The following is a 23,644-nucleotide window of genomic DNA, read 5'->3' as shown; positions in this document are numbered from 1 at the left end:
ATTCGGCGACCTCATTGTAATCAATGAAACGAGATGAAAATAAATTAAATAATATCAGTGAAGTAATGGGAGATTCGTTAAGCATTTTGGAAGAATCCGAAAAGCTGGATGAAGATTTTGTTTCAATTTTCCAACATGTTTCATTTTAAACGACATATAGAATGCAATTAATAGTTAAAATTAGACGATAATGCCTGAAGAAAAACAGAAAAATAAATCATTTCACGCAACTTGACATTTCATATTCCTGCCAGAAAGTAAATAATATTTATCAGTCATTATGGTCATAGACCTATGTCAGTACCTTCCATGACAGTGCCAAGTACAATTTCCTTTCTTTAATCTTTACTCCTTCACTTAGCTTAGTCTATGACTGGCTGCATATTGATTGGTCGACGAGGAGATGTAAAAAATGGCTGCCTTGCCGTCTCCTACCCAGGTAGAAATTAATAAGATTTACTGAGTTGTTTTTGATTAAATTGCTTAAAGGAAGTTAATTAATCAATTTAAAGAGTCCAGTTTTAGTAAAGTTTAGTGTGTGGTTACCAAAAATAACCGGTTTTAGTAATTTAGTGTGAAGATCGTGTTAGAAACAAATTTATTTGCTTGAATTTAATGTATTGACGTATTTATCCCAACAGTGTTCATTTAATGCCCATTTCGTAGTCAAAGACTGTGCCTCAGTTATGGTGAATAATCTCTTTAATAATTTATTAACCTCTTAATTAGTTGGTTGAATAGTAAATGTTAACAATTAAAACATATCTCGATTAAAAGTAACGCCACCTCAAAAGTGATATAAACAAGTCGAAAACAAATATTATGGTGATCTAAACGGTGTCAATATGTGGACTCAATCGTTACAGGTGGCAGGGACCCACAGCACGATATATGAAGCCTACTATCATCAGGTAAGTGGAGAGTTCATACATACTTACATGTCTTGTTGGTCATTTTGGTATATTAAATAAATTTGTCATCAACCCTGCTCTTGCCTAAGTGATCTACGAGTACATTTGTATACAAATGCATAGTTTAACTCATAGATAATTCGACTATAGCTGATAAATTTTAAAGACGGAATTTTGTATTTATTAACCAATCTAAAAAACCCATCAGATTACATATTGTATTCTCTAATCACTGATGAGATATTAGGAAACTTTAAGTATTTTATTTTCATAAACAGTTCTGAATAAATATTTTAACCATAAATTTAAAGCCGGTCGTCAACTAACTTCCTCCAGGTACTCAGTTGCCTCTGGTTGTTAAATCATTTTTCAAAGAGATGTCAATGACTAGAACAGTGATATTGCAAAGAAATTAATTAAAATATAAATAGATTAACATGTTTGCTGAGTTGGTTTTGCTCATTTTATAACTGTTGGTAGAGTTTATTTTGAAATTTAAATCTTCCTCAAAGAACCCTTCAGTACACTGAAATAGCACATGAGTGGCTATTCCAAGCTTATGATCACTAAGATAAATGTCATATTGTGTAAAATATAGGCATATGTGTATATTTATGTAGGCTCATTTTATGTCACAGTGTGTGTATGTAATTTGAATAGGCTATATCTCACTAAATTATAATTATGCCGTTGGACACTTTTGTCCTCCTTCAAATCTTGCTGAGCTTTACCTACATGAAGCTGTTGTGGCCTAAAGTATAAGACACCCAGTGAATTCATATTGAGTCATGTGACTGACCCAGTATTGAAGTCCTGCAGGCAGGCATCAATTTTTGTGAGGAAACAAGTACTTAAAAATGAGTTCACTTTACAAATGACTTTTGTGGTAAAAGAATAACATTGTCTTAGAAATCAAACTTGCAGAATTACTGGTGGTAAACATTGTAAGATAGATCAGTTCTGTTTAAATTAATGAATAGATTACTTACTCTACCAATTCAATAAAAATGCACAAAGTAAATACCATCTCAGACGTAAGATCAAATATGATAATGAAATTTGTATCTTTGATATATATGGTATATTTTAAGATTAGTTGTGATTGCCAAGAGGTGATAAAAAATGTGAAATCAGATAAATTTCAGTGTTGTGTTTTTGGTCATTGCAGCAACAAATATTTTGTACCCAAATGTGAAATAAGTTATATCTCAACCCTTCTTTACTTTAATGAATGAAATATGGTAATAATTCTCTCCAAATTGTTTCATCATTGGCCGTTTGTTGGTTTGCATTAGATCTATTTTGAGCAAACTTTAAGTCAAAATTTGTAACTAAGAATTCTGATAAATATATTCCTGTAGCCCTAACCAGCTACTTCCAGTTGACTCCATACAGAATATAGCCGTTCGGATTTTGTACTGTATGTTCCACGGAGTGCTCTGAGGAATTGTTTGAGATGATCCCATAATTTCATTTTTACCATCGCATCGCCCGCCACCGATATAGAGTTCATCCATACTAGAGCCAATGTGTTCATCCACACAATTTTTTGCCATGTACCACTAGGGTTTGGAATGAGCTTCCTTCCATGGTGTTTCCCAAGCACTATATGCCCTTCTTCAAATGAGGCTTGTGGATAGTATTAAAACGTAGGCAGCGGCTTGGCTCTGCCCCTGGATTGCTGACGTCTAGGAACGACAGTAACTACTCATCATCAGATGGGCCGTATCCTACATAAGTAATAAAAAAAAGTTATGATTTACAAAATTTTTATACTAGTGCTAGATATAAGCATAGGCCAGTACTGTTGGATTCTTGATTGTAAGTTAAATAACTTAGAGGCTGTGTGCACATTACAACAAGAACAGATCAGGAAATGTGTTGCTCTAAACTGGCTCTGATCTAACATGTTGGTTTCTTCAATTACAGATGCAATACTTCCTTATTGTTCCTTATGTGCTCTATTCAGTGTATTTTCTTGCTTTTTAAATCAGTACTTACTAATATTGGAAATGCAAACATGAATACATAGGCGGCACTGAAAATTTCGGGAATTAATGAAGTGACACAACATTACTATTTAAAAATGTATTTATTGCTTTTCGAAGTATTCTCCGCGAAATTTGACACATTTTTCCATACGATGGAACCAATCATTGAAGCAACCATTCCATTCGGAAGTTGGCGTCTCCAAAATGGCCGTTTTGTAGGCGTCCACAGCTTCTTCAGGTGATGAAAATCTCTGTCCACGCAATTTATTCTTTATTTTAGGGAAAGTATAGAAATCATTAGGGCTTAGGTCGGGGCTGTACGGCGGATGGTCTAATAATTCTATGTTTTCTTGCTCTAAAAACTCTTTTGTTCTGTGCGCGGTGTAAGAACTCGCATTGTCGTGATGGAGGATGATGCGGCGGTTGCAGTTCTCTTTACGGAGTTCAGAAACGACCTGTGGCAAACAAATGCTAGCATACCATTCTGCATTAACCGTTCTTTGTCCCTCAAGAGGAATAGTCGTAACATGGCCGGTTTTGGAGACAAACGTGGCCACCATTTTTTTTGCAACACTCCGTGAACGAACAATTTTTGTTGGCTTTAACTCATTTTCGAACACCCAAACTCGTGACTGGTTTTTTGTTTCGGGTTCGTACGCGTATATCCAGGATTCGTCACCTGATACAATGTTGTATACAGCATTTGAGGATCCTGCGTGGAATCTTTCGAGAGTTCTGACGCACCAAGTAATGCGACCCGCTTTTTGCTCTTCACAGAGCGAATGCGGTATCCATCGGGAAAACAACTTTTTTACACCTAATTGTTCATGCAAGATTATTTGTATTTGACTCATGCCAATGTCTAAAGTTGCCTGAATTTCGCGGTATGTCACATGTCGATCTTCCTCAATCAGCTTACGCACAGCATCAACGTTTTCTTGGGTCACTGCAGTTTTTGGACGACCTTGACTGGGATCATCACTGGGCTTGACACGTCCATGTTGAAACTCAGCAAACCTGCGATAAATTGTGGTTTTGGATGGGGCTTCATCACCAAATGCAGAAATCATCCGGTCAACACATTGTTTTTGTGTTAAACCATTTCGAAAGTCATAATAAATCATCGCTCTTGAATTTTCTCGAGTCAATTCCATTTTTTCAACGACTAAACAAGTTTGACAAAACGTCGTGACAAGACCGAGAATCTTTTTTTAAATAAATAAATGGTATTCGATTTTTAAAACCAAGGAGTTTTTAATTAAAAAGATTTTAATATGACAGGAACAGTGGAAATATTCCATTCCCGATACTTTTAGTGCAGCCCTCGTATGTTTGTCTGTTTCACATTTTAAAGCTAAACTTTACAATACGATTATAATTGAAGAAATGATGCCCCTATTTAACACCTGTGATCCTCTTATCGTTAAGATGAAAACCTAAATCAAACAATTTGCCAGATCTCGAGTTTTTTATAGTAAAATAGACTTTAGTTAACACTAATAAAGCACGGAGAGACTAAACCCTCTAACCCTCTAACTAATACTCTATGGTCCTCTGGCACACTCAATTTTAAGTATTTTTCCTTTGGAGTTTTGTTTTACACTTATTTAAAGGTCACATTGTTTTATGGTTAAATCAAGAGGCATTTGGCATATGAATATGAAGGTGGGTAGGCGAAAAATTCATTCTGGATAGGATTTGGGTAAAATCCTTTCTCAAATGCCAAATTCAAAGTTCATGGTAATGGATGGATTCAGAGATCTCGTGATGAAGCGCTACATACATATAGCGGAGCAGTCTGACGGACCTTATTACGATTACAGGTGGACCCAAACGGCACTGGGGTCATTCAAGCGCTAGACGCTGCTCGGTTCCTCAAGAAGTCTCGGCTTAGCGACGTTGTCCTCAGCAAGATATGGGACCTATCAGATCCAGCCGGCAAGGGTTGTCTTGATAAGGTAATACATATTTCTTGTTATTTGTAGGTGCTTGATTATTTACACAGTGCAAGCTACCGGACTTGATATAAATATAAGTTGAATGTTAGTAGAGGCATTGCAGACGACGACGACCCAATTAGACACAGATGTGCTTTGTGTCTGGGCTCGACCTTGTTGTCTTTGATACGTTAGGTATGCTTCTTCTCCAGTGTAATTAGAGAAAATAACGAATAACGGATTACCAAAACATCATCATCATTATCCTGCCCTTCTCCCAGTCACCTGGGGTCGGCGCAACATGTTTTCTCCTTCCATACTCTTCTATCATATACAATTTCTTCGCTCACTCCCCTCTTACCCATATCGTCTTTCACACAATCTATCCATTTCTTCTTAGGTCTACCTCTTCCTCTATATCCTTCCACATTCATAGTTAACACTCTCTTACCAACCTCATTTTAATTTCGTCTCATCACATGTCCATACCATCCCAAACGCGCACTCCTCAGCTTCTCTGTCACAGGTGCCACTTTCAGACTTCCTCTAACATATTCATTCCGTATTCTATCCATTCTCGTTACTCCACACATCCATCGCAACATTCGCATCTCTGCTGCATGCAATCGCCTTTCATTACGGATTACCAAAACATATCTGACTTAATAAATTTATACTAGTGGTCGAAATTGGACCATAATTAATTGAACAACAATAAACAAAAGAGTATAAATGCGTGTGTATGTCAAATACATGGTAGTGTGTGTAATGTGTTTTTTATTGATTTAGTGTATATTTATACATAAATATAAAAAATATTGGTATTCTGCACTACTTCTCTATATTCTCTATAAGCGTGGGTAATTTCATACTCGTCCGTCCGCGCAATTGTCGCAAATAGGCTACAAAGTTTTTGCTTCACGTATTAGTATAATAATATAGATAATGTGTTTATTGTCATCTTTTGCCTTTAACTAACAGTACATTATACATTATATTAATGATATATAAACAAAAACCAAACAAATTCCCACCATTAGCACAACACACGAGTAGAGAGTGAGTAAAAATAACTGAAATTAATAATTTAACATCAGGTTTTTTTACTCACTCAAAATTTACAAAAAGGTAATCAACTAAAACAATACAAAATACCTACTATAATTTATAATTATTATCCTGACATTTGGTTACGGCAAACATTAGAATAGGAAATCTATCATATAAATCCCGTTGTCTTTCTCGAAGAGAAACTGAAACTGGAGTAATCACCAAATCGACAATAACATTTCCATCTTTTTATGAAATTTTCTTTTAAGTGTCGCGTGTAACCGTTAGATGAACATTATGAAAAATACTTTTATTTAAGAAATTATGAAATTTGTTCACAGCCAATACTGATTGTATCCAATAAATTTTTGAAAGTGCCAATAATGTCAATAATAGAATGATCAATTTTATTTAAGAACCACATAGATTGCTCTGCAGCACGAATAGATCTCATACCAAACTCAGGAAACTCTTATGTCTAAAGGTGGATGGAGATCGTCCTCGGACATCAATAAGCAGTGTCACAGAGTTTATGATTATAGCGTTATTGAAGCATTAGGCACAGCTTTTTGTAGAAAAGGTATCAAAACATGGAACAAACTTGAGAAGGCTGTTAAGCCTCTTGACGCACCCATCGTCTCTAACCGAGAGTGGTCCTTTTAGCAAGAGCTAGCACAACAGTGAGTGTGAAGCTCTTCTGACGTGTTTAATCCGCTTCATTAATCTTATGCTCTCTCAAAAATATTCTGTATAAAATTAGGGAGACCAATTATTCTATGGACAATGTGCGCATTAAGTCTATCGCGATGAAGGATTGGGCAATGGTACCCTATGCGACGAGTCAGAAGATTCTTAATTGTGGTGGATTGTGCATGCAATACTGTTATAATCTTTTACGTTGCGGGATCCAAGAAAATTGAATTGTAGAGCGGATTGCTGAACCCCGTCGTTCAGACTCAGGGTCTCATCTGTAAAACCTGGATTACATGAGTTCCTGTGGCGGGAGCGAATAAAATGAGTTGAAGTAATTATTGCTACAGTAGGCTTAAACCAGTTCCCGCCAAGTATCGCCAGTCACCAAGTTCGATAGACACATAATTATAATACAGGCGACGCGTCGGTATAAATTGGCACTGGAGCCTTTCGTTGCGTAACTGTCGCCGACATTAGGCGGTCTTGGACGTTCAGCGCACAATTCACAAACTTAATAGGTCGGCGCCATCATAAATATTGAAACGAGAGCTTCAAATTGTGTATTTGTTGCTGTGATTCGTAGCCAAATGATAAAAAAAAACGGAAACCCTATTATAAATGCGTCATGTCCGCATGTGAAGTGGAACATAGACGAATACACAGACCGAGCGTCCAAACAGAGTTCGCATTATAAGCTCCGTTAGTCTGTCTAATTGTGCTGCTGCAGTGCTCCAGTTACTATCGCTCGTATTGTTGGTGTGACGTGTCTGGGGTTCAGCCTAGCTAACAGGAAACGGGTGGGCGCTGACTGCACCGCGAGCTACACGGCCCGTCTAAGGAGCACAGGACTAACTCAAAGACATCGGTTGGACCGGATTCACAACTGTGCAGTTTCTCAACTCGCTCTCGACACTACACATACTAATTCTAATGATGTCAACGGTCCTCAACACTTAATTGTTTTGGTTTTAGAACATAAAATGTGATGTTTTAAATCGTTACAAATGAGTCATTCTGATGTTACGCATTAGAGTTCTGGATAAGTAATATAGTATTAATTCGTTTGATATTTGTTTCTATTTTATGGCGGATGCCGTTATACACACCGGCATAACAATATATTATGACCTCTAAACCTCTAAATCTCTCAAAGGTTATTAGATAGTGACTCATTTTTTTATCGCACAAGGGCGAGACGTCAGCTTAGCGCCAGATTGTTTCTAGGTTGTTTCGAGAGGAAGGGTGTGAGGCCACGTGGCAGTGATATGCAACACGATGGAGATTCTATTCATGTGCAACATTTATATATATATATAAGTACACATTTAGTTTAGATCTTTTTTTATAATACTTTTATTAATTCGTGCTGTACAATTTTTATTTATTTTCCTAGTGATTTCACTTTTCTTTATTGGTTACCACCTTTGATTGGCTTTTTATTTCTTTCTATTTGTTGTTATTCTATTCTCTTATGTTAATTGAAGCTGTTAGTCCTCCCTGTAATAAAACATGAGAGTTGTGAGCGGCGCGTTGTTTGCTCGCAACAGTCGCGACATTGCAGAGGATGTATTTAATTACGAGGCAACAGATAGTGCCTTATCTGCCTGACGTTTGATCGCCGCACACGCCGCCGCCGCCGCCGCCGCTCGTGTAGCGGGGGAGCTCTGGAACGTGTCGTCCACGTACCGATCGATGTGCTCAAATAAATTGACTAAACTTCACGTTGGCTTGTGCGATGTATACACACGCACCGCACCCCGGTACTGAACGCTTTCTTCGCGTGTTGAGGTGAAAGAGATTTGACAGTCTTCCGAGAGAAGAGTATTTTAATTTAGTGGTCGCCTTGTGGCACTTACTTGCTGTGTGTCGATTGTAAAAGGAGCGGCCGTGACTTAGTAACGACGCCGACGCCCGCTGTACTGTAGTGAGCTCCGTGGTGTGGTCCCGGGACAGGTACTCAACTTAGTAATTACAATTGTCTCTAGCATGTGTTCGTCTGCGGCGGACATGTTTTGTGTGCAGGCCGACCGGGCTGGTGTCAGATGTATGCAGGGTGGGGCGATCCGTGGACTTGCAACTAAGTGCGACCAGTGCTGTTACGGATGGGGGCCGGAAAGAGACCGGAGGTCTATCCAAAACTTGTAGTTGACAGCCGGACCGGTAGTTAACATTCTTTGACTTAATTGTGATACAGGCGGGGTTCTTCGTGGCGCTGAAGCTGGTGGCTCTGGCGCAGGTCGGCAAGGACATCACCATGAGCAATATACACGCAGAGACGCCTCCTCCGAAGCTCGTGAGTGTTTTGCATGCAACGCGATCTTTTCCTAGTGCATTTTGTAACTCGAAAGCCAGTTTTCTAATTCTAACAAATTTTATTGAATGTTGGAATGAAACCTTGAAAGTCAATAGTCGACTGACTAATGCGAGCAGAAGCAACATGTGGCCCTAAAGGCTTCGCTGTTCAACCTTGTATTTTTGTTATCCAGGGCGAGCTGCCCAAAATATCGGCGTCAGGATCTGTGCCCCCCGCGCGTCCCCCGGCGCCCGCCTCGCCCGCCCCCGCCCCCGCCCCCGCCGCGTCTCCCGCACTCGGCGACTGGAGCATGAAGCCACACGAGCGGGACAAGTACAGCCAGCTCTTCGATTCTCTGCAACCCACCAACGGACTCATTCCTGGCGCTAAGGTAGTTATAACTAATGCACTGGTCGGTGCTGTCTATACTCATGTAGGACTTACGAGCTGGGTGCATGAGTTCACGTCTCATCTGAAGCTAGTACTTACCGGAGCCCCTAGACATCGCAACGTACATTTAGGTAATACAACTAATACACATACATAATAGGTAAGACAAAACATTCAAGTGAGTTCTTAACCAAATATCTGGATCCCAGTGGATTGGTCGATGTCGCCAGCTCGGGCGCCAGCTCCCGCCAGCTCGGGCGCGGAACAATTTGTGCTGGTGGGTTTTTGGTTGGTTCATGAGCGCTCATCTAACGCTAAGCATCTAAGAGCTGTGTGTTGGCGTGTTACAGGTGAAAGGTGTATTGATGGAGTCCAAGCTCCCTCTCGAGACGCTCGGCAAGATCTGGGACCTCGCCGACCAGGACCGGGACGGCATGCTCGACAGGCACGAGTTCATGGTGGTCAGTGCGCCAGTGTCGTCCCTGACCGCACAAGCATTCATCATTTATCGACAAACATTGCGATTTAAATAAGTTGTGTTTTCATTTTGTAGGCGATGCATTTGGTATACAAGGCGCTCGAGAAACACGCGGTGCCCACGAGCCTGCCCCCCGAGCTGCGGACTCGGCCCCCCCCTCGCCCTCCCTCGCGGCCCCCGTCGCGCCCCCCCTCGCGGGCCCCCTCCCCCGTGCAGACGGCCGCGCCGCCCCGACCCCCGCCGGCGCACTCCGCCCCCTCTAATGCTGATCTACTCGAGGGCCTACTCGACTTATCAGAGGTATGTCAACTCATTTTTTTAAACTTAAAGAAACTTAAATATAAAAAATCATCGTTTGACAACACTTTCATGAAAAACACAATGAAACGCGTACAACAATAATATCCATACTAATTTTTTTAAATGTGAAAGTGTGTTTGTTTCTCCTTTTCTTGCGTCCAAACGAACAGCGGATCGACATGATTTTTTGAAGTGACAGTATTATGTTAGGGCTACCCTTATCCCGAGAAAACTTCTCAATCCCACGGAAAACTACACTGAGACTTTTCCTTAACCGCGGGTGAAGCTGCGGGTAATAGCTAATCCAGAAATAAATACACAAAAGGACAATGCCCATTTTCTATGGGCGTTTGGGCCCCTAAAAAAAGTTGTCCTGTCATGATGGTTTTAACTTATTTTGATAGACAAAAAAATATCGTTTCATATTCATAAAACTATTTTTATATTGTCACCCAGGTTTAAGAGAAATCTGTTTTTTTCTGCAGCTAAAATTAAGTTGTTAATTGTTTTCTTCGAAATCAATAATCGCTCTCATAATTATTTACAGTATTAAATAAGTTAATTGTGCTTAATGTTGCTAGAAATAAGCCCTTACGTACATTTTATTATTATTATATCCTCATAATAATAATAAAATGAAATGAAAATCCGGAAGCCGGCAACGATATTGTTGTTGTTGTTTTTAAATTCACCAATAAGCAGGCAAAGAGTGTAGCCTATACAGCCTAGTCTGTCGAAGTTATATATTTTTTATGTCAATAAAAAGCCGGTGTATCTCTTTTTATTGCTTTTTGGGAGTTTTGAGTTCAACTCGACGAATACCACATTGACTGAGGCTGAGCATGAGCACTACGCAGACCTTTTATACACAATATTACAAATACAATAATACAAATTACACAATAAACTATTAAAAAAACATTAAAATAAAAATTCAAGTGACGCGACGTTTCACCCGGGTTGCTGCCAAAACTCTCTGATCATATATAATAAGAATAGAGTAATGGTAGGCCATTGATATTTTTACTAATGGAATCATTAATATCTAAAAATATTAAATAAAATAACTCATGGTTTTAAGTAATAATTATTATTACAATATATAAATATTGAATTGAACAAAAATAAACTAAGAAGCCTGTGAATTATAAGCATTAGCTATTTTGTTTTAATTTGTTGTTCATGTCACAAACAACTCTTTCGTTTGATAGCATATAGGTTTGCTATAAGGCTGTATGGGCTAAGCCCTTTGCCTATTGGCGAATTTAAAAACTATGGCACTCAGTTTTGGGATGTTATCAAATAAGTAATTTATTTTTTTGGAAAACAATGCCAGGTTGAAAGAAATGTTGATACATAAACTAAACAACGTGAAAAAATAAGGCATAGTTTTTCAAGTACAAATAGTTTTGACATAAAGTTGACCCACTTTTGGGCATTGTCCTTTGTTCATTAATTTAATTTGGCATAATCCTCGTGTCCAGGATGCCGCACAAGTCCTGGCGGGCGGCGCGGGGGGCGGCGCGGCGGACGAGCGCTGGGAGCCCGTGAGCGAGGCGGAGCTGGCGGCGCTGGAGCCGCAGTTCGCCGCCGCCGACCGCGACCGGGACGGGTTCGTGTCCGGGGACGAGATCAAGCACGTGTTCCTCACCTCGGGCCTGCCGCAGCACACTCTCGCGCGCATATGGTCAGCAACCTGTATTGTACTGTCCCTACATGCGCACCGCCGCCTCGACTAATTACTTAATTTTTAATTTTTTTATTTCAAAGAAACCAACAATTTAGATTATCTTAATAGAATATCAGACAGGAAACAGATAGCCAATTAAAACAAAAACAAGTGAAACCTTTAGACAAACTAAAATAATAGCAAAGCTATATGCTGAGTAATGCTGTGAAGCAAGTAATATTTACAAACTGAGTGAACGCATCCGTTTGTTCGTGTAAATGTTAAGTGCGAGCGTCGCCTGCAGGGCGCTGTGCGACGCGGACGGCGCCGGCAAGCTGTCCCGCGTGCAGTTCGCCGCCAGCGTGCGCCTCCTGCAGCGCGCCCAGCGCGGACTCTCCCCGCCCCGCGCCCTCCCGCCGCGCGCCCTGCAGCCCCCCGCGCCCGCCCCCGCCGCGCAGCCCACGCCAGAGCTCGAGGCACTGGCGCGCGAGGTGGAGGCGCTGGGACGCGAGCGGCGCGCGCTGGAGCAGGACCTGGGCGACAAGCAGCGCGCGCTGTCCGCCGCGCACGCCGAGACGCAGGCGCTGCAGGTCAGCCACGCGCACGCCGCGCCACCCGCCCCGCCCCGCCCCGCCCCGCCGCGCCCCGCCCCGCCGCGCCCCGCCGCGCCGCGCTGTAGCCCGCGCTTCTGTTGCAGAGCGAGCTGGAGACGCTGACGGCGACGCTAAAGCAACTAGAGAACCAGAAGGGCGAGGCGCAGAAGCGGCTGCAGGACCTGAAGGCGCAGGTGGAGCGGCTCCGCGGGCAGGCCGCCGCGCAGGAGGCCGCGGCCGCCGAGACGGAGGCGGAGGTGGGCGCGCGCAGGGCCGCCGCGCTCTCGCTGGCCGCGCGCCACCGCGCCCTCACCGATGACCTCGCCCTCATGCAGGAGCGCGCCACCCTCGCGCTCGCCGCGCTGCCGCAAGCCGTGCTGGCGCTCAGCCAGGTGCGGCCCCTTCACGCCACTAACAAATACGCATTCTTCTGGCACGAGACACCTTTGTTATTAGTCAGTCCTTTCGGAGAAAGTCGCGCAGATTCCTCCCAATGCCCTTGCCGCAGCACGAATCAGTGGTAAAGTCATGAAGCATTAGACGCGCCCGTGAATGAGAACTTTATTTAAAGATATTTTCGTTTTAATTGATAATAATGGGAGCATGTATTTCTGCGAATACAAAGTGTGAACGCACACCCACAGCGCTCGCCCACAAGTAAACAAATTGTCAATAGCGGCCGAGTGACCCGCTCTCCTCTGTGCAGGCCAAGATCAAGATCTCTCACCTGGAGGAACACTACCGCGCGCTGGAGGAAGCCTGCGACGCGCTGGAGCGGGGCGCGGCGTCGCACGTGCAGTTAGCGCTGCAGCCGCTGCACGCGCCCGCGCACCTGGAGCGCCTCGTGCGCGGAGCCACGCCCAACGACGCGCTGGTACGTACAGCCGCCGCCCGGAGCCTGCAGCACGCGCACTCAGCGCTGCAGCCGCTGCACGCGCTGGTACGTACAGCCGCCGCCCGGAGCCTGCAGCACGCGCACTCAGCGCTGCAGCACGCGCACTCAGCGCTGCAGCCGCTGCACGCGCCCGCGCACCTGGAGCGCCTCGTGCGCGGAGCCACGCCCAACGACGCGCTGGTACGTACAGCCGCCGCCCGGAGCCTGCAGCACGCGCACTCAGCGCTGCAGCCGCTGCACGCGCTGGTACGTACAGCCGCCGCCCGGAGCCTGCAGCACGCGCACTCAGCGCTGCAGCCGCTGCACTCGCTGGTACGTACAGCCGCCGCCCGGAGCCTGCAGCACGCGCACTCAGCGCTGCAGCCGCTGCACGCGCTGGTACGTACAGCCGCCGCCCGGAGCCTGCAGCACGCGCACTCAGCGCTGCAGCCGCTGCACGCGCTGGTACGTACAGCCGCCGCCCGGAGCCTGCAGCACGCGCACTCAGCGCTGCAGCCGCTGCACGCGCTGGTACGTACAGCCGCCGCCCGGAGCCTGCAGCACGCGCACTCAGCGCTGCAGCCGCTGCACGCGCTGGTACGTACAGCCGCCGCCCGGAGCCTGCAGCACGCGCACTCAGCGCTGCAGCCGCTGCACGCGCTGGTACGTACAGCCGCCGCCCGGAGCCTGCAGCACGCGCACTCAGCGCTGCAGCCGCTGCACGCGCTGGTACGTACAGCCGCCGCCCGGAGCCTGCAGCACGCGCACTCAGCGCTGCAGCCGCTGCACGCGCTGGTACGTACAGCCGCCGCCCGGAGCCTGCAGCACGCGCACTCAGCGCTGCAGCCGCTGCACGCGCTGGTACGTACAGCCGCCGCCCGGAGCCTGCAGCACGCGCACTCAGCGCTGCAGCCGCTGCACGCGCTGGTACGTACAGCCGCCGCCCGGAGCCTGCAGCACGCGCACTCAGCGCTGCAGCCGCTGCACGCGCTGGTACGTACAGCCGCCGCCCGGAGCCTGCAGCACGCGCACTCAGCGCTGCAGCCGCTGCACGCGCTGGTACGTACAGCCGCCGCCCGGAGCCTGCAGCACGCGCACTCAGCGCTGCAGCCGCTGCACGCGCTGGTACGTACAGCCGCCGCCCGGAGCCTGCAGCACGCGCACTCAGCGCTGCAGCCGCTGCACGCGCTGGTACGTACAGCCGCCTTTAAGCTCTGTATGTGTGCACGAAGACCCCACCGGATGGCGAGTTTCACGTCCTTATTCTCCCTGAAGCTACCGGCATCTTACGGTGAGCCCTTTCGACCAAGAGAGTCTAGCCGCGACTTGTAACTAAAAAGTACTAATTACTAAATTAAAACACAGGAGGAGAAGGAAGATAAATTGTGCGCGAGTAATGGCTTCGAGAGTATGAACGGTCCGGCGTCGGAGCCCGACCCCTTCAGCGACTCGTCCGGCGCCGCGCACCCCCGCGACCCCTTCGCGCCCGCCGCCTCGCCCCAGGTACGTCGATATTACTCTAAGTCAGGAGCGCAGTCTGAGAATACGGATACAAGACCACGAAGTCGGTTCAGCATCCACGCATGCAGTAAGGAAATAGTGACGTCACGCGCGGTGGAGCTGCCTGCTCGCGGACGCTCGAGCTGGCTTGGCTGTGAACATTAGTTACGCGCCTCGTGTTTTATGATTACGTAGGAATTTATGAATTGATGATAAATAACAATTATATAATGATGTATGTTCGCTTCTATCGCGTGATGTTACACACGTCAAGCAGCGCGCTCGGTAGATGATGAGCTTTGCCCGCGACAGGTCGGGTTCGGCGCGGACCCGTTCGCGGCGAGCGGCGACCCCTTCGCGAACGACGACTTCGCGCCCGCCGACCGACAGCACGACGTGAGTATTGCGGCCTCGCTTACTGTCGCCGGGGCTGCTAGTCTGTTCAGAAGCGTATTCAGCCTGCAGCTCACCTGGTGTTCATTTGTTGTTGAGGTTGGAGTCTCAATTGTATTGTGCGACTGCTGCCCCGCCTGGGACTCGGCAGCCGTGAGCAGGACAGTGGGGACACGACCCACTGTCCTGCTGCCACTTTGTTAACTGGTAAAGGTTAAATTGATGAACAGTCCACAAACATAATGAGAACGCGTCGTCCGTGGTGCGCCCCACAGAACGGTGGCGACGGCGCCGCATGGGACGCGGACCCCTTCGCCGTGCTGCACGCCCCCGCGCTGCCCCCCAAGCACGCCCCCGCGCCGCGCCCCGCCCCGCCGCGCCCCGCCCCGCCCCGCCCCGCGCCGCCCGCCAAGGTACGCCCCCTGCGCGCCCCCTAGTGGCGCCGGTACACCAGGGATTCCCAAACTAGTTTCGCCAGGAGACCCGTTTTCCATATGACCTTAAAATCCTATCTGTAGTTTTTTTCTATTGATGCATAATAATTACCAATTAACAAACCGCAGTTGGTTAACTTGATATCCTTTTGCTATCAAAATTCAACAAAAAAATAAACATCAAATTCAGTATTTATCAAATGTAATTAATAATTGTTAATAAAAATTACGTAAAAATGCATAATTTAGAAGAAAAAAAGTAGGTCGTGAACTAAAAGATAAGTAAATTATACAGTGGTGAGAGTTTCAATTATGAACCTGTGGTTAATGAACGGGAGTCGACTTTCGGATCTCGTCGACTCTCAAACTTAGTTTTGGTATGTCGATCCCCGGGAGATTGATATCGGCCTTCCGGGGTCCACTTTGGGAATCCCTGATTTAGAAGATTCAGGTAAAGATTATACCAAGACACAACAAACATTTCACACGTTCCCAACTAGTAGTACATTCTGTAGAACCGTTTTATTGTCGCTTATAAAGAACGAAACGCCACGTGCTCTCAGGCGGACCGACCGCGCGCGGCCCCCGCTGGCCCCCGCCGGCCCCCCGCCGGCCCCCTCAGCAGTCAAACAGTTCTAAATGCGAGGGTCCAACGCTTCCAATGTTTCCTTATTAAGAAGAATCGAGAGCGTCACGCGGTCGGTCCGTGCGTCCCGGGAAGGGTTCGTCGGCCCGAGAGCCTATCTACTTGAAGCGAATCCGCGCGCCGCGACACGCTCTCGGCCCGGCCCCGGGACGCCCGGCATTTACTTTTTTATGTTTAATTTATTTTAATATATGTTTTGATTTTCAGATATTGTACCGTAGTAAATTTGCGTAAATAGTATGTCAGATCCCGTCTGTTGTGTAGTAGCCGCATGCGGTTCGCCGTTCTGCCCCGGATGAGGCGCTAAATATATTTTGAATTTTATTTTGTTGGCTGCCGCAGAGAAAGTAACGGTACGTAAAATATTAAAGTGACGACACGGCACAGTGCGCGCCCGCACGTCCGCACGACCTGGTCCGAGCGGGTGCGGGGTCGCCCTCGTCACTGTGAGCTTGCTGCGAATAGGAGAGTGTAAATTATTAAACACAACTTTAACATTTAGAAATAGAATAGTTCAGTGTATCACGTCCCAACGCGACCGCACGCGGACCACGGGCCACAGCAGGCTCCGTTGTTGTGCGTCCGTGGGACTGAGCCCAATCCGACATGCGACCTCAGGTGAGGGCACTGGGCGGGAATTTCAACTACTTCGGCAATGTCGCCACTCATGTCGAGTCGCTGTGGCCCCGGGGCCGCGCCACACGCCGCGCGGTGGTTACTTTCTCTGCGGCCGTTTGTTGCATGCCCTCGCCGCTCTGCATTATCTGCTGACGCATTACTGCTTGCCTATTATAAATGTAGACACTATAATAAATGTAGTCTGAATAAAAGTAGAAACGTATCGGAAGCGAAATGATCAGTGACGCCTTCTGGACATTTTAGAATAGGCAACCCGCGTGTTGGGGCGCACACGAGCGTGCCCCCCCACCCTCGCCCCTCCCCCTCCCTCCTCCCGCCATGATCCTCATCCACTACTAACTAACTTCATTCCTCTTCATGGGTTGTGCCATCTGAGAAGCTTTTAGAAGGGTTTAATGTCCCGTTTTCATCTTTCCGTAAATAGCCTAACGCTTGTTTGATATCTTCAAAAGCGCACTAAACTACTGAGAGAGACGTCTTGTCTCAATCAGAGCAGCTACAAACCGTACAGCGTGTAGCCACGAGAGCTTCCTGCGGGGGCCGGGGGCAGCGGGACACCGGTCAGGAACAAAGGGTCTTTTGTGGCCGCAATAAATACCACTGAAAATCAAGACAATAATGTATCTAAGATTATTTTCATAATTAATATTTTCGGTTTCTACTGGATACACATTACAGCAGTGGCGCGCTGTGCCGCCCCCCCCCCCCCCCCGCGCTTGTAGCCGCTTGCATGCTCAGTTATCTCACCACATTACATTCTACCTACCTGTTTATAACTCTGTTCCATTTACTAAACTGGCGACGTGCGGCCGGACGGAGACCGCCGCGCCGAGTCGCCCGTCCGGCCGCGGGCCGACAATGTGCGTCCTGTATACGCGTCCACCTGGTGTTCACTAACATGCTAACACGGCTCGTGTGCTTGTCCCCACATTACAGCGTTAAGCGGAGCGGCGGCGTGCAGACCCCAAGCCCCCCTCGCCCCTCCCTGCCCTCCTCCCCGTTGACATCTCCCTCGTACTCACGCACGCTTGTCCTCGTCAGAACGACCGCGCGCCCATGGACTTCACCGACGATCCCTTCAAGGACTACAGGTACGAAGACCCTTTCAATATAGAGGATCCCTTCTCGGACGCCAAGCGGCCCGTCTCCGTGGCGGGCTTCGAGACCGACGAGCCCTTCGCGCGCGTCCCCTCCCCCCGCCCCTCCCCCGCGCCGCCCCGCCTCCCCTCCGGCAGGGTGTCGGCGCCTCCCGTCGTCCGCAACCACAACAACAACAACAACGACGCCTGGCCAGCCTGGCCCGACGAGGGCGGCACGCGCAGCGCCTGGCCCGCCGACGCAGACTGGAAGACGGACAACTGGGCCAGCAAGACCGACGGCTGGACGACCGGAACCGACGGCTGGCCGGACAAGACCGACAACCGGACCGGCAAGCCGGCGGCCGACGGCTGGGCGCCGAACTGGCCGGACGCGGACGACAACCTCAACGAGACGTGGCCCGGCGGCACGCTGCCCGCCAAGAAGGACAAACCCCCCCGCCCCGTCATGTACGCCAAGTCCCTCGTGCACACCATCGGGGGCATCGGGCGCAGCCGCCACAAGGACAAGAAGAAGGCCTCGGGCGGCGACGCGCTGCCCTCCGAGGAGCAGCAGTGGGCCTGGGCCGCGGCCGAGTCGCGCCGCCTCCACGCCGCCGCGCAGCAGCAGCGCCAGCGGGAGGACGACGACCTGCGCCTCGCGCTGCGCCTGTCGCGCGACCACCGCTGACGTCACCGCTGACGTCACCGCCACACGATCAAACTAATGTCGCGGCCCTACGCCCGGGCTTAACAAAATTGATTCATATTGTTTACCACTTATTTGTGTTATTTTATTCCTCGTGACATGTGCGGTCACCTGGGGCCTACAGTAGAGTTACATTACAAATGTAAATAACAATAGTGTCAGCAGCCGGGCCGGCGGCTCGCGGGCGGTCGGCTCGCGATCGGTCGGCTCGCGGTCGGTCGGCTGGCGGTCAGTCGGCTCGCGGTCGGTCGGCTCGCGGTCGGTCGGCTGGCGGTCGGTCGGCTCGCGGACGGTCGGCTCGCGGGCACACGCTCAACGAGCGTCTTGTAAATAGTATTGCTTGTGTAGATCGGCGAGGTAATGATGAGGTCGCGCAGCTGCAGCGGCGCCCGCTGTCTGTCTTATTATTTTAGTGTTTTATATAATATAATAGATTTTTATACAAGTAACTTACAAAGTGCATCACATTTCTAACATAGTTTACAATTATTACGTAACCTCATCATTATTTGGTTGAATCGGAAGAAATGTTATTTTTTTGCGATATTGATCTGTAGATATTGTATTGGAGTGATGTAGGCGAAATAAAAGAACTGTTCAAGTCGATAATTCGTGTAATACTGTCATATTGTGTGTGCAGTTACAAATATAAGGTTAGGCGAAATGGACACTACACATCCCCCTTTTTTTTAAAAAAAAATTACATTATTACATAATTCTTCTAATAAAAAAGGGGGAGGTGTAGTGTGCAGCTCGCCTAACCTTATATTTGTAGCTGCACACTACACTATGTATTTCAACGATTATGATGTTCCGCACTGTCCGTGACGTCACTCGTTACAATAAGCATTCGCTTTGTTATTAATTTGTATATAGCTGATCTAAACGAGCGCCCGTTCTGAGATACGCATTCAAGCCGTCGTACAGTGTGACGTCACAGTCCAGTAGAAGACTCCAAAGAAATAGCATCAAGCACCACCGAATATTCAACTAACGATCACGAATCATATTTCTTAGGTTTTAATTATTTAGGCGTTATCGACTAAACGACGCCCATTGCCCAGCGCGACCGCTTGTCAACGAATGTGGGCCGGGGGCACGGCCGCACCGCCCCGTGGCCGCGGGGGGGCGCCGCTAGCACCGCCGTCGTGCTAGTCGCTCGTAGGTTAACCGACATGTAATCTGTATCATATGGTATATTATATTGAAATTGTTAACTCTTTCTTAGGAGCCGTTGTGTGTAGGGTCGGGGCGGTAGTGGTGCGATGTACCACGCAGCGCCACGCGCGCGCCCCGACCCGACTCTGTTGTTGTTTCCAAATCGTAACTTTCTGTTCCGAAATAAAATGTAAGCTTTAACGTAGTTAACTACTGTACTGGATCATTTAAATAGATGAGGTGTATTATATGTATAAGTAGATAATATTGACTTTATAACCCGCTCGGAGTCGGAGAGCGCACAGTAGCGTAGCACTCTGCTGGCCTTGTCCACGAGTGCTTGTGTTGTGAACCGGCACGGACTCTGAGATCGTGCACTGATGTTCCCCGCAGCGATCCGCAAATATGATTGTTTAAGTTAATTTTTGATGGCTGTGTTTTGTTTGCGACGACTCGGTGTGTCGACCTCCAACGGAACACGCATTTGGAAAATGATAACGTTCAATGCGAGAGTAAAGAAGGTCGACTTTATTACAATGAAGGAATGGACGTTGCGTTCAATCATAATGACTCATTGAATCATTGAGTCATTGTATGCCTCGAGATCTGCATTTTATAGGCTGAGCTCCGACGGCCGAGTAGATGTCACATTCCGTTATTAAGTAGATAGCTCTTACCGCATTCCGTCATACTATTTGTTATTTTCGATGAAGATTGATTGGGCAGCAACGGACTGCGCGATCTAAATTACTTCATTTTGATAAGGTCGATGGGTTGGAGCACACGTCATTACCCCTGTTGTATCTACTGTAATTATAACTATGATATTAAATTATTATGAACATCCTCGAATAAAAAGGGATTGTTAAAAATGTGTATTTTATTTTGAAATTAACGACAACCGTGCGCCCTCCTCACGTCGTGGTGGGGTGGGGCCCGTCGCCCCGCCCGGCGCTGCAGCGAAGCAGTAGTGGGTTCCGGTTGGGCGGGACAGCATTTTGTTATTGCTATTGCAATCAGAGGAGCATTCGGTTCATCTGATTCTAAGTAGTCACCATCGCCAATGCACATCACTTATGTCAAGCGTGCAGTCAGGCCGCTGTCTACTGCTGAGGACTCGCCCCGCACCTCGTTTGTAGAGGGACACGTCATAGCACTCGGGGATTATCGTGGAGGGGCGAGTACTGTACGGTACTCGTATGTGTAATCTTTAGGCAAAACCGCAATATTACACGACTAACCTGCCGAGTTACCAAGGTCAGACTAATCTGACCAGATATAGCTAAGCTTGTTCATTTTATGTCGAGTCTGTTCTATCCTGCCTGTCATTTGGCAAACAAACATTACAACATAAAGAGAGCTCCCGGTACCCAAACGCAAAACAAAATATGCCGACGCATTCAAACGCTAAGGCCACACATTGGTCTCTACATTCGGAGATAATTCGTATACGCTTTCCTTTTCCCCTAATGTTATAATTACAACCGCAACATAACAGAACATAAGACAGAACATAAGACAAGGACTTACACCCGTATCTTTAGTCGTTCACACGAGCCTAACTCGACTCGACTCAACCTCCAACGCGCGTTTTGGTATGCTTAGTCGTAAAAATAAGCTCCGCTCAAATGTCCTTGGAAAATTTTCCAAACCGGAGTGAAGTGGTCGAACTGTCAAGTTAAGGTACGTCGCGACGTACCTTGAACGTTCCTCAAGGCTGGTTTTCTATCAATGTCCAAATAGTATGTGGACCGCAAATGGAAATATATGATATTTTTGTGCAATGGCCTGGATCTGTGCATGATTCCCGCATATTTTGATAATTTAATTTAGATAATATTTATTAATAAAGTAAATAGTTCGAGGTTAGACATTTGAAACTCTTTATTTTATTTACCTACATAAGAGACATATTTTGCTTACTACCTGATAAATAAAGTCAATGCGATTATAAGTTTTATTTATATAATAATAAACTGGTGGTTGTGGAAAAGCACTTCAACAACACGATGCAACCAAAATCACACAAAAGCGGCGAATAAAAATACAAAGCCGGATCCGAAATCTAAAATAATAATAGGTTAGAAAATAAATAATACATGTTAACGCCTACGAAATTTTACTGAGCAATGTTAAATTTTTATTTATGTTCACCGACACAATTTTTACACACTTCAATTAATGGCCGTGCCAAGCTAACTCGTTCGCAATGTAAAAATCAAGAAAAACACTGTATAAAGGAAATACAAGCACAAAATCGATTGTGGGAGTTTTATTCAAGAAACCCAAGCATCCAACATCTGGCGACCGTGACAGGACCTTCAAAATTCTTCGGAAAAGAACATTTAATTTTTTTTCAATCGGATGGTCAAGTCATAGTATCGGTCAGAAACGTATTCGCCGAAACCAGCTGCCGTCCTCAACTGTATCCACGGGATTTTGGAGCTCAAGCCATTGCAGCCATCGCCGGTCATCGATCAGCAATCAGCATCGAGCCGCAGCCCAGGCCAATGCAGCTAAGTGCCCTTTCCATTACTTTCCCGTCTATATAATCACACCAACCTAAATTCCAATAACATTTTTCCTATTTACCCAAATCGATTAGTCTGTACTTGTGCTAATTGTCTTTATACAGTGTTTTTTATCTTTTCAATATAATTTCAATTCATTTTAGTTTTTATCATAGTGAGTCTTACCCACATCATAAAAATATCCAAACCAAAAAAGTGTTTCTTAATTTTCGTTATTATTTTCTACATTGAGTAATTATATTTATATTATTAACAAAGGAAGACAAGCGGACGGCCACCCAACAATAAGCGGGTACTGTCGCTAGGTACAAATTTTGCTAGATAGTTCTTTAAATAACTGAATACCCACTGTGCCTAATTATTATTTTTTATCCTTTCTTGCATTGTTGTTTTTGCAATCAATTCACACAATTTAGCCGAACATTCCAGACAAACGGTGCGCCTTCGCACGTTACCTACTGGCTGCGATAAAGAAGTTCAGCCCCGCTGTGTCCCAGGGTTCCGGGTGAGAGTGCAGCAGGGCCGGACTCCAGTGCAGGTCACGTCTAGTCGAGGAGCGTGAGATAACTTTAATATTTTTAATTTATTAATTAACTAAACAGATTTTATTCTATTTTTGCATTCATTTCATTATCTGTAGTACTAGACTTTGCTTTTCTTATTGCTTCTTTTACCAGTTACATATAATAATTATATTACATTAATTTACAAACTTTTTACTTAATATATTAGAAACTTATAATTTTTATTTATCATGGGAGGTGAAACTAGTGCAAAAGACTCTCAAGATTTGCTGGATCTTGTTGTTAAACGTAGCTCCATAAAGGGGCAAATAACTAAATTTCGGAACTATTTAACTCAGACAAGCTCAAAGGAAACACTAACTTCTCTTGAACTTGCTGAATTGACACTTAAGCTTAGCAAATTTGAGTCACTGTCAAATCGATTTGACGACTTGCAGACTCAGATAGAGGTTTTGAATCGTAGTGATTTGACAAACGAGGTTGATGAGCGAGATGACATTGAGCAGTTATTTATTACAAACATCGTTTCCGCTCAAAGCATTATTAAACAACATAATGCAAGTAAACATGACGAAAGTAATTACAAAGATCTTAACTCTAGTCAGTCATCAGCTCAGTGTAATATCGATCATCATGATGTTTTGGGATTTAAATTGCCCCAAATACAGATTGCTAAGTTTGACGGATCATATTTCCGTTGGCTTGAGTTCCGTGACACGTTTCTGAGTTTAATTCATAACAATGAGCGAATTGCTCCAATTCATAAGTTTCATTATTTAATGTCATACTTAACGGGTGATGCAGCACGCATTATTACTAACTTCGAAGTTTCTAGTTCCAACTATAAAAATGCTT

At 46.0% G+C, this 23,644-nt stretch overlaps 1 protein-coding gene across 3 annotated transcripts; it reads left to right on the top strand.

Annotated features, from left to right (window-relative positions):
* The first annotated feature begins 319 nt into the window (after positions 1–319).
* Positions 320–20,606, top strand: LOC101737345 (epidermal growth factor receptor substrate 15-like 1). 3 transcript variants are annotated; one of them, XM_038017556.2, is made up of 16 exons: positions 378–439; positions 642–689; positions 867–911; positions 4,726–4,860; positions 8,777–8,875; positions 9,069–9,266; positions 9,616–9,726; positions 9,819–10,043; positions 11,528–11,730; positions 12,017–12,302; positions 12,410–12,697; positions 13,012–13,179; positions 14,545–14,682; positions 14,992–15,075; positions 15,348–15,485; positions 17,833–20,606. In XM_038017556.2, the coding sequence occupies exons 1-16, from the start codon at positions 413–415 to the stop codon at positions 18,556–18,558; spliced, it is 2,919 nt and encodes a 972-aa protein (XP_037873484.1). In that variant the 5' UTR covers positions 378–412; the 3' UTR covers positions 18,559–20,606. The 3 variants fall into 3 exon arrangements, with proteins under 3 accessions (XP_037873485.1, XP_037873484.1, XP_037873487.1); XM_038017557.2 differs by lacking the exon at positions 642–689 and having other exon boundaries at positions 320–439; XM_038017559.2 differs by lacking the exons at positions 378–439; positions 642–689; positions 867–911; positions 4,726–4,860 and adding an exon at positions 5,739–8,535.
* Positions 20,607–23,644: the final 3,038 nt, after the last annotated feature.

This window comes from Bombyx mori, chromosome 19, assembly GCF_030269925.1.
Source record: "Bombyx mori chromosome 19, ASM3026992v2".
In the NCBI taxonomy this organism is placed as follows: domain Eukaryota; kingdom Metazoa; phylum Arthropoda; class Insecta; order Lepidoptera; family Bombycidae; genus Bombyx; species Bombyx mori.
The sequence above is the reverse complement of the archived record's forward strand: the minus strand, read 5'-3'. Positions and strand labels throughout refer to the sequence as shown.